At 50.3% G+C, this 13,845-nt stretch overlaps 1 protein-coding gene across 1 annotated transcript in view; it reads right to left on the bottom strand.

Annotated features, from left to right (window-relative positions):
- The window catches only part of YPEL2 (yippee like 2), a 31,785-nt gene extending 18,877 nt beyond the window's left edge, over positions 1-12,908 (bottom strand). The window contains exons 1-2 of the mRNA XM_030962713.1: positions 12,852-12,908; positions 1,549-1,863 (exon numbers count right to left, since the gene is read on the bottom strand). Of these exons, the coding sequence (XP_030818573.1) occupies positions 1,549-1,665 (117 nt within the window). The 5' untranslated portion in view covers positions 1,666-1,863; positions 12,852-12,908. The remainder of the gene's footprint in view (positions 1-1,548; positions 1,864-12,851) is intronic.
- Between the last annotated feature and the right edge of the window lie 937 nt (positions 12,909-13,845).

Genomic DNA, 13,845 nt, shown 5'->3' with positions numbered 1-13,845 from the left:
TAAAAACAGCAAGGAAAACAAGCCTCCTTCCTCATCCAGTAAAGCATTTTCTGTGTCCCAACACAACATCCAGGGCACCAAATAAAAATCCAGGCAGTCACTGCCCCATCCCAGCTGGGCACAGGAGCCTGGAGTCACCCAGCTGGCCCATAGGTGAAGCAATTTCACCTCCAGGGCAGAGATGCTGCTGCATTTACACTTCAAACCCCTTTCCAAGGGGCACAGCCCCTCTGTCCCTGGTGATCCAAGAAGCTGAACCATTCAAGCTGCACACACAGAGCCCACTGCACCATTCCCACTCAGCACAGCTCATCAATCTCTGGCTGGGGCTGTTTTTTCTGAGCACAGATTTTATAAGCTGAACAAACTTCATGGAACAGTTATTGCAAGGCAGCTGAGCCCCGGGAGCTGACCACAGCCAGGCTCCAGCACACACTGGGAAGGTTTCATTTTCCCACTTCACAACAAGCTCCTCTGACTGGCCTGCTCCTTCTACATCAAAACACTTACTGGCTCTGAGAGATTTTAATTTAGCTTATCCCAACACCCCTCAAGAGTTGGAAGGGACTCATCAGGATCACTGAGTTCAACTCCAGCACAGGACACCCCAACAATCCCACCCTGTGCTGAGAGCTCTGTCCAAATGGTTCCTGAATTCAGCCAGATTTGGTGCAGTGACCAAACCCTGGGGAGCCCCTTTCAGTGCTCAGCCACCCTGGGGGTGAAAACCTTCTCCTGATATCCAACTAAACCTGCCCTGGCCCAGCTGCAGCCATTCCCTGGTCACCAGAGAGGAGAGATCAGTACACTTGTGAGGATGGTGAAGACCCCAAGCAGTTAACACAAAAGCAGCAGCTCACAAACAGATCCTTTGGGATGAGAGCCCATTTTCCAAGGGAAAAGGCAGCTGGGTGAGGCCAAGCACTTCCACAGCCACTGATGTGCAACGTTATAGTATTTGCAGGGAGAAATGATGCATCTGACTCCATCTTATCAGAAGGCTAATTAATTACTTTATTATACTATATTATTCTATACTGTATTACATTGTATTACATTACATCTGAAGTGAATCTGCCAAGCACTCAGCTCTGCACACAACTGCACAGAATCTCGTGACTGTCAGCCCACAGTCCTGACACACACACACACACCCCTGGCCCTGACAGGCCAAGGAAACAAAAACCATCACTTTGGGTAAATAACCTCCATATTGCATTCTGCTTTTGCACAAACACGGCCACAACAAATGAGATAAGAATATTTTTGGGAAGAATTGTGCCTGGCTGTTCTCTGTGAAGAGAAATGTGGGGCTACACACTTGGCCCTGAACCAAGGAACCAAAACACCATCACTGTGGGTAAAGAACCTCCATACTGCATTCTAGTTTTGTACAAACACAGGCACAGCAAATAATAATTGTTTTTCCTTTCTCTGAGGTTCAGAGAATGTGAAACCCAGAAATATTCTTGGGAAGAATTGTGCCTTGCTGTGAAGAGAAACGTGCTGACACAACGTGAGGGAACGCCGGCTCCGGGGAGCACCTACCTTGGAGATGAGCTCATCGTGGTTGGCCAGGTGAGCCCTGCAGTGGATGCAGCTGTAGGTCCTGTGGCAGGAAGGCAGATACGCCTGGAAAGTCTTGGACCTTGTCATCTTCACCATTGGAGCCACGGAGCGCTGGCTGAAGTCGGGGGTGGCCCAGGAGGCGCTCCCGCAGGAGGGGTCGCACGGGAAACAGCGGAACACGCAGGTAAAGGCCGTGGTTTGGCAGGGATGGGCTGTGTGGGGCAGGCTCCACACGCTGGTGATGCTCCAGACGAAGGGATTTGGGCACGAGCAAGCGGGGGATTGCACAGAAACCTGCGGTGGAAAGCAGACACAGCACTGAGCTCGCAGCCCGCAGGGGGATTTAGGGCTGGATTTAGGAGACAGGAGTGATGCCCAGGGATTAGATCAGCAGCACAGATCTTTATTCACATGCTGGCTGCCCTCACACCTCCCTGCTGCTGTTCTGCACTCATTCTTCCTGCACTCTGTGGCTCTGGAAATGCCTGCAGAGGAGTGGAGGCGATTCCTACCCAGCCAGGGAGAAAGTGGGGAGCAGAGCCAGCCCCCTGTTCCCTGCCTGACTCACTGCTGTGGGAAAAATGAGAGCTGGACCTGGATTTTCTAAGGCCATGAGTCACCAAACCAGTTTTTCTCTCCATTCTGCCCTACTTTCCCCATGGGAAATGCAGGATTCCTTCATTACTCTCCTTTAGAACTCCCTGCAAGCTCTGAAGCTAGAAGCTACTCTATAAACTGCACTCCAGTATTTTATTTTTTTTTATCTGAACATCTGACAGCAGCCAAAGCAAGGCACAGCCTCTGAAGACTACTCCTGATAGCAAGAGACAGTTAAAAACCCCATTCAGGATGGAAACACCATTTTACACTCCAACATCATCTGACAGCACCCGCAAGGCAGCTCAAGTCTGGGTCTTTTTTTCTTGGCAGAAATGGAGTTTTCAGATCCCACACCTATAAAAGTCTAACCAGCTACAAGTGTTCCTTTTGAGGATGGAAAAGCACAAAGGAAGCAGAAGCAGCTCCCCTCCCTCCCGGATCCATGGCGTGCATGCACGCTCTGCAAATTAATCACGAACTCTGGCTGCTCCTCCCAGGAGGATTTTCCTTGCCATGTGATTCTGCTCAACTTCTGAGCCTGCACTTTGTGGGTCAAACATGGAACAACACCAACTTCACCCCCAAAATAAAGAAAACCAGCAATAACATCTCAGGCATCCAGGAGAACCCTGCCTCCAACACGTCCCCAAGCTTGCCATGGTTGATAAAGCAGATTCAAGGTATCCAAGCCATGGACACTGTCCCAGGGTGTCCAGAGCTCTGTCCAGCCTGGCTTGGACACCTCCAGGGATGGAGCAGCCTGTGCCAGGCCTCCCCACCCTCACAGGGAAGGATTTTTAGGTGATCCCTACCCCAAAGCTCCTCTCTATCAGTGTGAAGCCGTTCCCCTTGTCCTGTCACTCCCTTCTCCTGGAAATATTCCCTCTGCCTGGTACCAGAGGGACCAGGACCACACAGAGAGCTCAACAGGAGGCAGAATCCTGCAAAACAACAAGATACCCATTTTTCCCCCTTTTTTTCTGAAATATTTTTCTTCTGCTCTCCAGGAGGCAGCTCCCTCACAGTCAAATAGGAAAAAAAGCATCTTGCTCATCAGGCAAACTGCTGATCAAGCATATCCATCATGATCATAACAGTCAGCACTTCCACAGCAGTGCTCATTCCTAAAGCTTTTTTTGCAAATACCAACTAATCAGATTAACCTTTTCCAATTAAAGTTACAGCCACAGCTGAGCAGGACCCCTCCTGACACAGAGGGGTTCATTTCCCAGCTTGTGAGGAGCTCACCCCTCTCCTGTCCAGTCCAGATGAGGTTTTGCCAGGGATTTACCTGGCCAATTGATAAGGACTGGGCACTGTTTGCTCCACAGCTGCAGCTCTGGATTTCAGCAGGATTTGCCTTTTACACTCATCAGACAAGGAAGATAAATCAGGAAGATAAATCAGTCTTCACCTGTATCCTGCCCCAGTTCTCTCTGTGTGCACCAGAATTTTGTCAGAACTGAGCTCTGCATTAGTCAGCATTGTTTTCCCATCCAAGGTGAGAAGCACTCAAGGACTGCAGCCTAAATTAGCAACAGGGCAGAAACCAGATGTAAAGCAAAGCAGAATCCTCATTTTCAGCTGCTACAAAACCATCCCCAGATTCCAGGGCCCTGGTTGAGCAGCTGATGTGTTTTATCCCAGAGCCTGGAACCTGTGAGGCTCCAGGGAAGGAGGAGACAAAATGTGCCCTTCCTGGGGCCAACTGCAGCTGGATCCCTGCAGACAGATTCCCTTGGGCAGAGCTGGAGGGAAGCACAAGGAAGGACTGGCAATCACCTCAGCTGATTCCTGAATGAGAATCCAGATTGTGTCTAAACCTCAGGCTGGATTTGTAATGAAATGGTGCAGCCCCCCCTCACCTCCACTTCAGCATGGATCAGTGAAATAATCCATCACCACTTTTACCACCTCCATCCTGCCATAGCAAACCTTCCCCTTCCCCATCAGCTGCAGAAGGTAATCCCCAGGCACCCCCAGAGCCCAGTGCAGAGATAAATAAAGCCCAACCAGAACAATATCCCAGCAATCCTTTAATTTGCTGCTTGCTGACCCCTCTGTCCAGACCTGCTAAGCATCAATGCTCCAGAACAATGAATAAAGCAGGAAATCCTACAGCTGCATTTATCTGACAGAGCAATGAACACACACACAGGAATTATCTGCTGCACACAGCTTTCTGCAAAAGCAGTTCATGAGCATTCATTTATTTGACCTCATAACACATTGAACATCAGCAAAAAAACATTTGACCTTTTAAAAGCAGACCAAAAAAAAATATTCAGGCGAGATGGTATCAGAGGAACTGTAATTCCTGTTCTCAGGGCTGTGCTGAGAAGGCAAACTCCATCTCTGCTCCAGGCAGGGCAGAGAACAAAGATTTGTGAGCCAAGATCTTGGTGGGAAGCCTTGTTAAGAAAATGCCTTGAATAAAAACTTCAGATAAGCTCAGCCATAATTTATCAAGACACCACTTTGACACAGTCTGACCACATGTGCATTGTCTACCAAGAGCTCTGTCCTCACCAGTGTGGGAGAGGAGGTAAAACCTACAGGAAATGCATTCTGACATTCTACAAGCACAGCCAGCAGCTTATAAGGACCAATTTCTGCCTTAAATACAATTTTGAAATGTATTCAGTGGCTCCCAGCAATGCAAAACCCAACCCCGTGGATTTTTCATGTCCTAATGACAACTACATTTGAATTAAGAGACAATTACCAGCTAACAGTGCATTTGTTCTGCTGCAGAACAAAGGCACAGGATGAATTTGGGCTGTGCCTCTGGTTTTCAGAATGATGAGCTCATGTTCATCAGCATCACGGGCAGTGGGCAGCTCTGGAGTCATTGCCCTCACTTTAAAAAAGAACAAAAGAAGGTTTGTTCACTTTATCATCATGCCCAGCACTGTCAGAGAGATGAGTATCTGTCACCACCAACATCATCCATTATTGTTCTTTTCTCATTCAAGAGAAATTTATCTCTGGGATGCACTCACTCAATTCAATGGAAGAGGAATTTGTGCCTATTAATTAATGCCCACCAAGTCAGGAAGAAAGGGATTCTAAAGAAAAAAACTTGCAGCATCATTTATCGTGGGTTATCAGTGGGAAAATCAGCTGAATGTTTTGCCTGCCTGCCCTGGGTGTGTTGGGCTGTCCTGCTGAGCTCTGAGCAGGTATCAGCTTCCTGATGGAAAAACCACCACACACTTTTTGCCATTTGGGCAAATTTTGGTTCAGAATCCACCCTCCACCTGTGGGTGTCCAACACCCACTTCCCACACAAAGCTCTCAGCAATTCAGGAAACACAAAAAAGGGGAGGAAGCCAAGCACTTGCCAGACAAGGCCACTGTGAGTACAAGTCCATATGCCAGGGAACAAAACCATCACACACAAGCCTGATTTTGAATAAAATCCATTTGCAATGCAGCTCAGATGCAAATGTTCATCGTGGCAGGACAAACAACAGGTTTGTTTGGGCTGAGATGTTTTTTTTTTATGATTTATTCGATTTGAAGATAAACTTCAGCCTGTGAAATACTTATTAGAATATAGCAAGTGCTACAGAAAGCTGCTTGCAGCAGCTCTGAAATAATCCAGATATTTGGAAACACAACCTTTCTCCTTTGGTGGGTGTCTCATTAAAAGAGAAAGAATCTGAGATGTGCTGATTCCCAGAGCAAGGAAAGCACAAGAGGAATTGGGTTTGGAGAGTTTTCTGTGCCTAAGCTGGGTTGCTCCAGGCTCTGAGCAGGAGTCTAAGAAAATTCTCGAGGTAAATACAGCCACTTACCAGGGTTTTCTGGACAAAAACTGCCTTAATATTCCTTAAAGCAGCTTGGAGGAAAGCTGGTCTCTAACTGGAGTGGGGGTTTGATGCCCTGTGCTGCTTCCCTATGGAACAGGAGTTATCAGAGGCAGGTGTTGGACACTCAGAGACACCTGGCACTGCTAAAGGAGCATTTTGTACTCTGATGGTGACAAAACATCCTGGTTTGGGGCACTTCTGGAGATCCACAGCTCTGGGAAAGATGCAGCAGATCCTCTGAAGGTGGGAGGGAGGGTGGGATGTACCTTGTGGAAGGTCTGGGAGGAAGGATGAACATCCTGAATTTAACCAGGGAACAACACAAGGGGAAGCCAAGAAAGGAGCTGAAAGAGCAGATGGGTGAACACAACGTGCTTCACTCCTCCAGCATCAAGTTTCTGAAATGCACCAGTTTCAAACCCTGCCTGAGGTGACACTGCAAAGAGCTCAGCACTGACTCCTGAGTGTCCTTCTCCAACACCTCAGCTCATCCTCCAAACCCTGCAAGCAGGAGAAGAACATGAGAAAATGTGGAAAACAGCCAGCAGGAACCCTCTGCACTGACTTTTATCAGCTGCATGGACATAATTACAACACAAATAATAATATTTAACCCCTTCTCCTCCTCTGGGTGTCTCCTAGCAAGCGAAGTCTCATCATCACTGTGAGGGAGCACTTCATGGGGAAAAGGGGATGGAGGGATGGATGAAGGTGATGCTGATGGCACACAGCATTCCAGACATCTGCCAGGAAACCACTAGAGGGCAGCGGGAAGAGCTGCAGCAGGAGGCAATCCCAGCCTCTGGGATGGCAGGATGCCAGCCCTGCTGCACCTGCCGTGCTCCACATTCCACAGCCAGCCCGGCAGGAAAAACCCCAGCAAAGCCCTGCCACCACTGCCAAGCTGGTTCTGTTAATCACCTCTCACAGGCTGGGGTTTGGTGGCTTCTCTTCCTCTTTGAGATCATCACACTGAGTCTATCACAATTGTTCTTGTCAAAAATAGATACAGCACCCCACAGCAAACCCCCTGGTGTCTCTGATGGACAGGCTTCCTCTAAAGGTCACCTGGAAAGTACAGGGAAATGAGGTGAAACTGAAAAGGAACAAAAAGCAAATTTTAAAACTCACTTCAGGTTAGAATTTTGTTGAAGTCTGTGTAGCTTTGTCACTGTAACCCAGTAAAAACCCATTAAACTATTAAAATTAAAAAACCACTCTAAAATCCTTATTTACATAGTTAATTTAGGTTCAGTCAATTTGGAGATAAAATCAAATTTAAAAGTTTCACTTATTTTAATAACCCACACCAGTGCATTTTCAGGTTCTCAAATGCAAGAATCAAGTCCAAAAGGCTCCTGCATTCCAAGCAGGAATCCTTGTGTGAATCACAGCACTCAGCCAACTGGAAAGGAAAGAACAGGTTAAGATAACTCAGTGAAGATCATGCAGAGGTGCTTCTTTCTGGCTCCTGACTACAGAGAGCAGAGGACAACGAGAATTTTCTGATTTCTTTACAGCCTAAGGCTGGGCTTGGACCACTCAGTGTCAGAACTGCTCACTCATCTCTCCCCACAACCCAGAGCACCATCAGACAGCACTGGGAAGGCAGGGAAAGGAAACAATCCTGGATATTTTAATCAAAGCCTTTCCTTTCCAATTTCATCTCAAAAAGGCATGGCACAAGCTAGGACAGACATCACCTGCCTCAATGGTTTATTACAGAAGGATTCTTTAAACCTTTTTTTATTTGAAGGTATTATTGAAAGATTATAATTTATTACTTTTTCCAGGCCTGCCTCTGAAACCACAGGAGCAGGGACTGCAGGATTCAGCCTCTCCAAGCAATGACTGACACCTCTGGCTGAATTCTCTTCCCACTCTCCCCAGTTGCCTGGCAGCGATATCTTTGCAATGCAGAAGAGCCTGTGCTGCTGATAAGGAGCAGCAGGGCGAGATTACAGCTGTGAGCTGCCCACCTCCAGGTCCTTCCAGCCAAATCCAGGGCCCAGCTCCAGCAGAGGCCACTCCAGAGGTACCAAGCACAGCAGGAGAAATCTCCTGGAGAAGCAGCGATGCCGAACCAGGCGGCGCTTCCGTCTGCTCCCACCAGCAAATCCCACTCGTGCCACAAATAAAAGCTGCAGCCTGGGCTAATTTAACACACAAGTGACTCCATTTCCTCCTCTACATTTTGCAAAGGCCCAGCAGGCCCAGGAAGGGGTAAGAGTGCTGCAGCTGAATCAGCTGAGCTGCAGCTCCTCTGTTTCAGAGGCACCCCTGTGCTGGACAAAGCCACGCTCAAGGTGAAGGTCACACCTGGAGCCCCAGACAAGGACTCTGCCACATTCACACACACATAGAGTTCTACAAAATGAAACAAGACCCCTGCCTTGCTATTCCAGCACCAACATGAAAAAAGGCAGAGAGGAAAAGCTCTTCCCATCCAACTGATCATTTACTGACAAAATGGAAACGCTTTTCATCATCCTCACTTCTCAGCTTGATTTGCTTTAATTGCAAAACAGTCTGGCTGTCCAAATAAATCTCCTATCACTGCATTTTCTGTGGTGTTCCTCAGATCACTTTATTATCTCCCTCTCTGGCAAACGTAGGTATGAGCAGGATTCAATTACCTGGGCCTGCAGGATGGATCATCCATTTCTCCCTGATAAAGCCAGGGAACACAGTGAGAACATTTATCTACTGCAAGGATCACTCCAATATCCTCCGAGACATTAAAGAAGGGTCTGCTAGAGCTGCCTGTCATGACTCACTACTACAAGCTCTCCTTGCCAAATTCCCAAGTTTTCACCTGCCCACAAACCCCACCTGCTCAGAGAGTTCTTCCCAGGAAATCTTTAACCCAGCCTTGCTCTGCCCAGCAGCTCATCTGCCACAACTCAGGCAGCAGCTTTATTTTCTACCCTGCTACATCTGATTCTGTTCTGAGTAAAGCTGAGGATAAAATGGTGGATTCTGGCCCATCTCTGCCAGAAACACTTTTAATGCAACAGTTCCTGCATTAACAAGGGACAGGCTCTGTGTCACTTCAGCCACAATCCTTCTCACTCCCCTTTGGTGTGTCAAGGGGGCAAACTCAGGTGAGCATTTACAGCTTGCATCTTCACATGGCAGATACTTTATAACTGAATCTAGTTTAAGAAGGTCAAGTCAGCTGTTACCTTGCCAGGTTTTGTCATTAGTTCCTCCTGGATATCCTCTCAGCCTGCCAAGGCAGGTGAACTGACTCACCTGGCTCAGTTCTGTGACAGAACTGACGCACGTCTGAGCTGGGAGTTCCTGGGACTCTCCTGAAGCTTTCTTATTTCCCCACAGTTAACAATTAACCCCATCTTTTATTTTTGTTTGTGATGCTGGGCAGTCTGTTTTTAGTAACATCTTGCTCCAGCCATATTTCACCAGTGAAACCTCAGAGGTTTTTCTGCAGCTCCATGGCTGGGGCTGTGCAATGCCCAGGTCACACCACGCCACGTTTTGTCCTCCTGGTGCCAATGTGAAACAGGAGAAGTGACACCACTCTGCCTTCCCCCTCAGCACATCAAAAACTTCTCTGAAGGACAAATTCAAAGCATCCTCAGCTTTGGGAACTTTCAGGAGCCATTGCTCCACTGCGGGAGTTTTGTTTTGTACAAGTCATGACAGCAGTGAAAAAATAAAGGAGACTAAAAAGGATATATTTTTGTGAGTTGGCAAAACAGCTCACATTTTAACATTCTCCACCTGAGCAGGTGTAAAAAACCAATCTCTAGATGGACCTGTTGGTGAGGAGACCGGAAGGCAGCTCCACCAGTCTGCATTCCCATAACTTCCACTGACTCACAGAGCCTGGCACTATCATTTGTTAAAGCAAGAGTGAAGCAGGGATAATAGCTATTTACTAAAAACAGAGGAGCGTGATTAGCTTTAATTAGCATTGTCAAGTGACTTGAGATTGTCAGGTACAAGATGTGGGAGAACTAAGTCTCATTAATTATGTTATTTCCTGCAGCCTTAAGTGGCTTGGCCAGTCCAGTGAGGCTTCCGGAGCCGGAGCTGCTCCCCACGGCCAACACATCCCACAGCAGAGGGTGGAAAAGCTCCCAGGCAGGCTGGAAGATGTGGCTGTCCAGTAAAAGGTGGCAGAGAAGGAGAAGAATCAGGAACACTCAGTTTATGTGCTGCAGGGCAGCCACAGAGCCTGACAAACGGGGACAAAAAGGCAAAATGACATGGCAGAAAGCAGAGTGGGAGATAACCCTCTGCCAAAATCCAGGCAGATGAGGACCAGGGATCAATGGGGGCTACAGGGAACAGGATTCATGTTCAGGGCACAGCACTCCCAGAAAACTGTGTTTTTATTCTCCCCAAAAAGACAAACTATAAGAAACCCACATTCTCAACCTGCATCACACAGCCAACAGACACTGATTTAGCAGCTGAAGATCTGTACTAAAGAAATGAAAAATCTTTGTGTCAGAACAGTCCCTCTCTTCCACGGGCTGGAAGGAAAAGGAAACCTGTCCTCAGCCATTAGTTACTGTGATGGGATCTGAAAGCCAGGACCTGCAAACAAACAGGCACAGAAAAGAGGGAAGAGCCTGAAGGACCAACTCACAGGTCTCCATCAAGGAGTGGAAAAAGACAGCTGTGTATCCTGGTTTCCAAGCAATAAACACACTCTGCTGCATCTTGGACATCCTGATCAGCTTCAAGAACAGCCCAGGGAACTGAACTGTCAATTTCCTCATTCCTGACTCCACTCTGTGATCCCTGTGCTCCAGCACTCCACAGCTGACCTCTAATGAAGACTCTGCTTAAGCTCTGCCAGTTAATGACCCAATGAAAGCCTGACTTTATTGGTGTCTCTTCTTCCACAAACACAAGCAAAGGCAAGGCTGTGATGCAAGAACAAGAAATAAATGGCTTTTTACTCCTCTGCAATCCCTGCAATGCTTCTGTAGTACCACAGCAGATGAAGGAAGTCCCAACTTTCTGAACTGCCAGCCAGGACCTACACCAGAGTGACCAGTTCCTTAATTAAATTCTCTCTCAGCAACAGGTTTCAATCCATGAGTCAAGGAGCCTTTGAGGGAATGTGGATTTACAGGTAGGGATGCTGTCTGCTTCAACACAACCCTGACTCAACTGCACACACCAAGCAGCAAGGAAAGGAAATAATTTATTCAGAATCTATGGATCCAGAGGACACAAGCGAGCTCAAGGACTGTTTTGCCAGTTATTCCAATCCTGGCACAGGGAAAGAGACACCTGCAAAGAAAGCTAAAATATAAATAAATAAGAGAAGCACTTGACATCTCCATCAGATGAAAACAATGTCTCTGCCGTCCCTACAGCACTCCCAACCTCAGCTTCAAAGCCCAGCCCTCACTTTTACACAGGAGGAAACAAGAGGAAGGAGGAAACAAGAACCAGGGATGCAGGGAGAAAAAGAGAACATCCCAATTCCCTGCTCCAGCACTGCTGTTACACAGCACACCATGTTTACAAGGAACCAGAGGCGTGGATCCAACACGATGAGGTCTTGAACAGAATCAGTGGGAGTGCTGTGCGAGGATGAAGTCACAGAACACATCCTTTCCAGGCAGAATCCTCTCACGGATTACAAGGCAAGCTCCCTCAGTATCTGCTTGTTTACAACCCTCTCACTCAGCACAGGCCTCCCTGCACTGCCCAGCTTTAAGGAACCATAAACGCATTAGGAAAAATCCTTATGTGGAGCAGGGAGCAGGCGCTGAGGGAGGCAGGGCAGGGAGGCAGGGCAGGTGCTGTGCCCTGTCCCGCCCTTGCCCAGCTGCATGCGAGGAACTCTGCTCTGACAGGCCTTGCTCTGGCTGTTTTCTAAGACAGAAAAAGGTGAGGACAGAGCCACTCCAGTAAACTGCAGGCTAAGGCTGCGAGGATTCCACTTCTTTTCTTCCCACCCCGTTCAAATCCCATTTTAAACAGGACCATTTCAAATCAGCTGGACTTCAACAATCAGCATTAAAACCTGAAGCTATGAACCCAGTGCTACTTCTGCCACCTCGAACTTTTCCGCATCAAACCCAGGAGTCTCTATGGAGATGCAAAACCCCGTTACCGTTTCACCCTCAGCGGAGCTCTGCAGAAGAGGAAGCTGCTACACCCTTATCAGGGGAGACAGCAACAACACGGAGCAGCCGAGCTGCCCCGGCAGGGCATCCATCCCCGGCTGCCCGCAATCCCTGCGTCCCCCCGGGCACGATGGCAGCAGAGGCACAGCCAGGCACGGCCGGGGCTCCAGGGACTCGCAGCACCGCTGGCACACGGAGCCGCCGGCCCGGAGCCCCCGGGGAAGCTGCGGCGGCTCCGCGGGGTCACGGCCCGAGCCCCCCGCACGCCCGGTGCCACCCGCGGGCTCAGGGCTTGCCGTGCGATCACCGCCACAGCCGAACGGATGGCGAGGCACGACCACCTCTGCTCCTCCTCCTCTTCCTCGCCCGGCGTTTCCTCGCTGCTCCCCGGCCCGGTGGCACCGAGCCCCTCCCGGCCGGACCTGTTGCCCCCCGCGCCTCCATCCCCCGGCCCGGCCGCGCACACAAAGGCCGCCGCTCGCCCAGCCCGGCTCTCCCACCGCCAGCACCGGGGGCTCCCCCATCTCCTCCAGCGGCCGTGATGGAGCCCCCCGGGGATGCTCGGCGGGATCCGCGCGGCCGCGGGCCGGGTGCAGGAGGGGGACGCGGGGACACACGGACACAGACGCGGCTGTGGCGCAGCTGCGCGCGGCCGCCCAGCCCCGGCCCCGCCGCGTGCGGGCCGGGACGCTTCTCCTCGGCGGCCGCTCGCCCCTCACGCCCTCACGCTCTCCGTGCCGCCCTCACTCACCGCGGCCGCACCGAGCGCGTCCCGGCGCGGACCGAGCGCGGCGGCCGCCGACGCGCACAGAGCCCGCAGCGCCTCCCCGCCCGCCCCCTGCTCCCTCCCCCTTATACCCTACCGGCGCTGAGCGACATCGACTCTAACCAATCAGCGCCCGCCCGCACATAGCAACACGCCGCGAATTGGCTACCGCCGGCCGCAGCCCATTTTTGCGCAGCCATTCAGAACGCGGTGCTCCCGTCCCTCCCGCGCGCACCAGCGGGCCCGCACGCAGCGGCTGCGGCGGGCGCAGCCAATGGGAGCGCGGCTCGCGCGGCCGCAGCCAATGAGAGCGCGGCTCGCGCGGCCGCACAACAAACACGGCGCGGACTCTTAAAGGGGCCGCGCCCGGCTGCGGGGACGCGCGCAGGATGCGCGGGGGATGCGCGGCCCCGGCGGCCCCGGGGTCACGGCGCAGGGAAAGGGGCGGCTGCGGTCACTGGCCCGTGGTTGTGCGGTATTTCCGCCTTTCCCCGCGCAGGTTAATGAACGGCGGTAATTAGCGGAGTCTGGTGCGCGGGATGGGCGCTGGGATTGGCCCCGGCGGTGGGGGAGCAGCGGCAGAGCGGAGCCACAAAATGCACGAATTGAACCCCAAAATCCACCAGTACTAACCCCAAAAATCATCATAATTAACCCCAAAATCCACCAATATTAACCCTCAAAATCCACTAGTACTAATCTCAAAATCCACCAATATTAACCCCAAGCCACACCAGTACTAACCCCAAAATTCATTAATAATAATCCCCAAAATTCACCAATATTAACCCCAAAATTCACCAATACCAGCCCAGCTTCTCCACCAGTTCTGAGGGCTAACTGCAGAAATGAGGATGTTCCATATTTCCCCTGGAAATCTCCATCCATGAATTTTCCCAGCAGATTTGTGCCCCAGCAGTGCAGGCGTGCTCACACCCCCAGCAAACCCCAATTAAATCCATCCCCTCAAAGCTCTGTA

This window comes from Camarhynchus parvulus, chromosome 19 (genome assembly GCF_901933205.1).
Source record: "Camarhynchus parvulus chromosome 19, STF_HiC, whole genome shotgun sequence".
NCBI classification, from domain to species: domain Eukaryota; kingdom Metazoa; phylum Chordata; class Aves; order Passeriformes; family Thraupidae; genus Camarhynchus; species Camarhynchus parvulus.
This window is presented reverse-complemented; position numbering and strand designations above follow the sequence as displayed.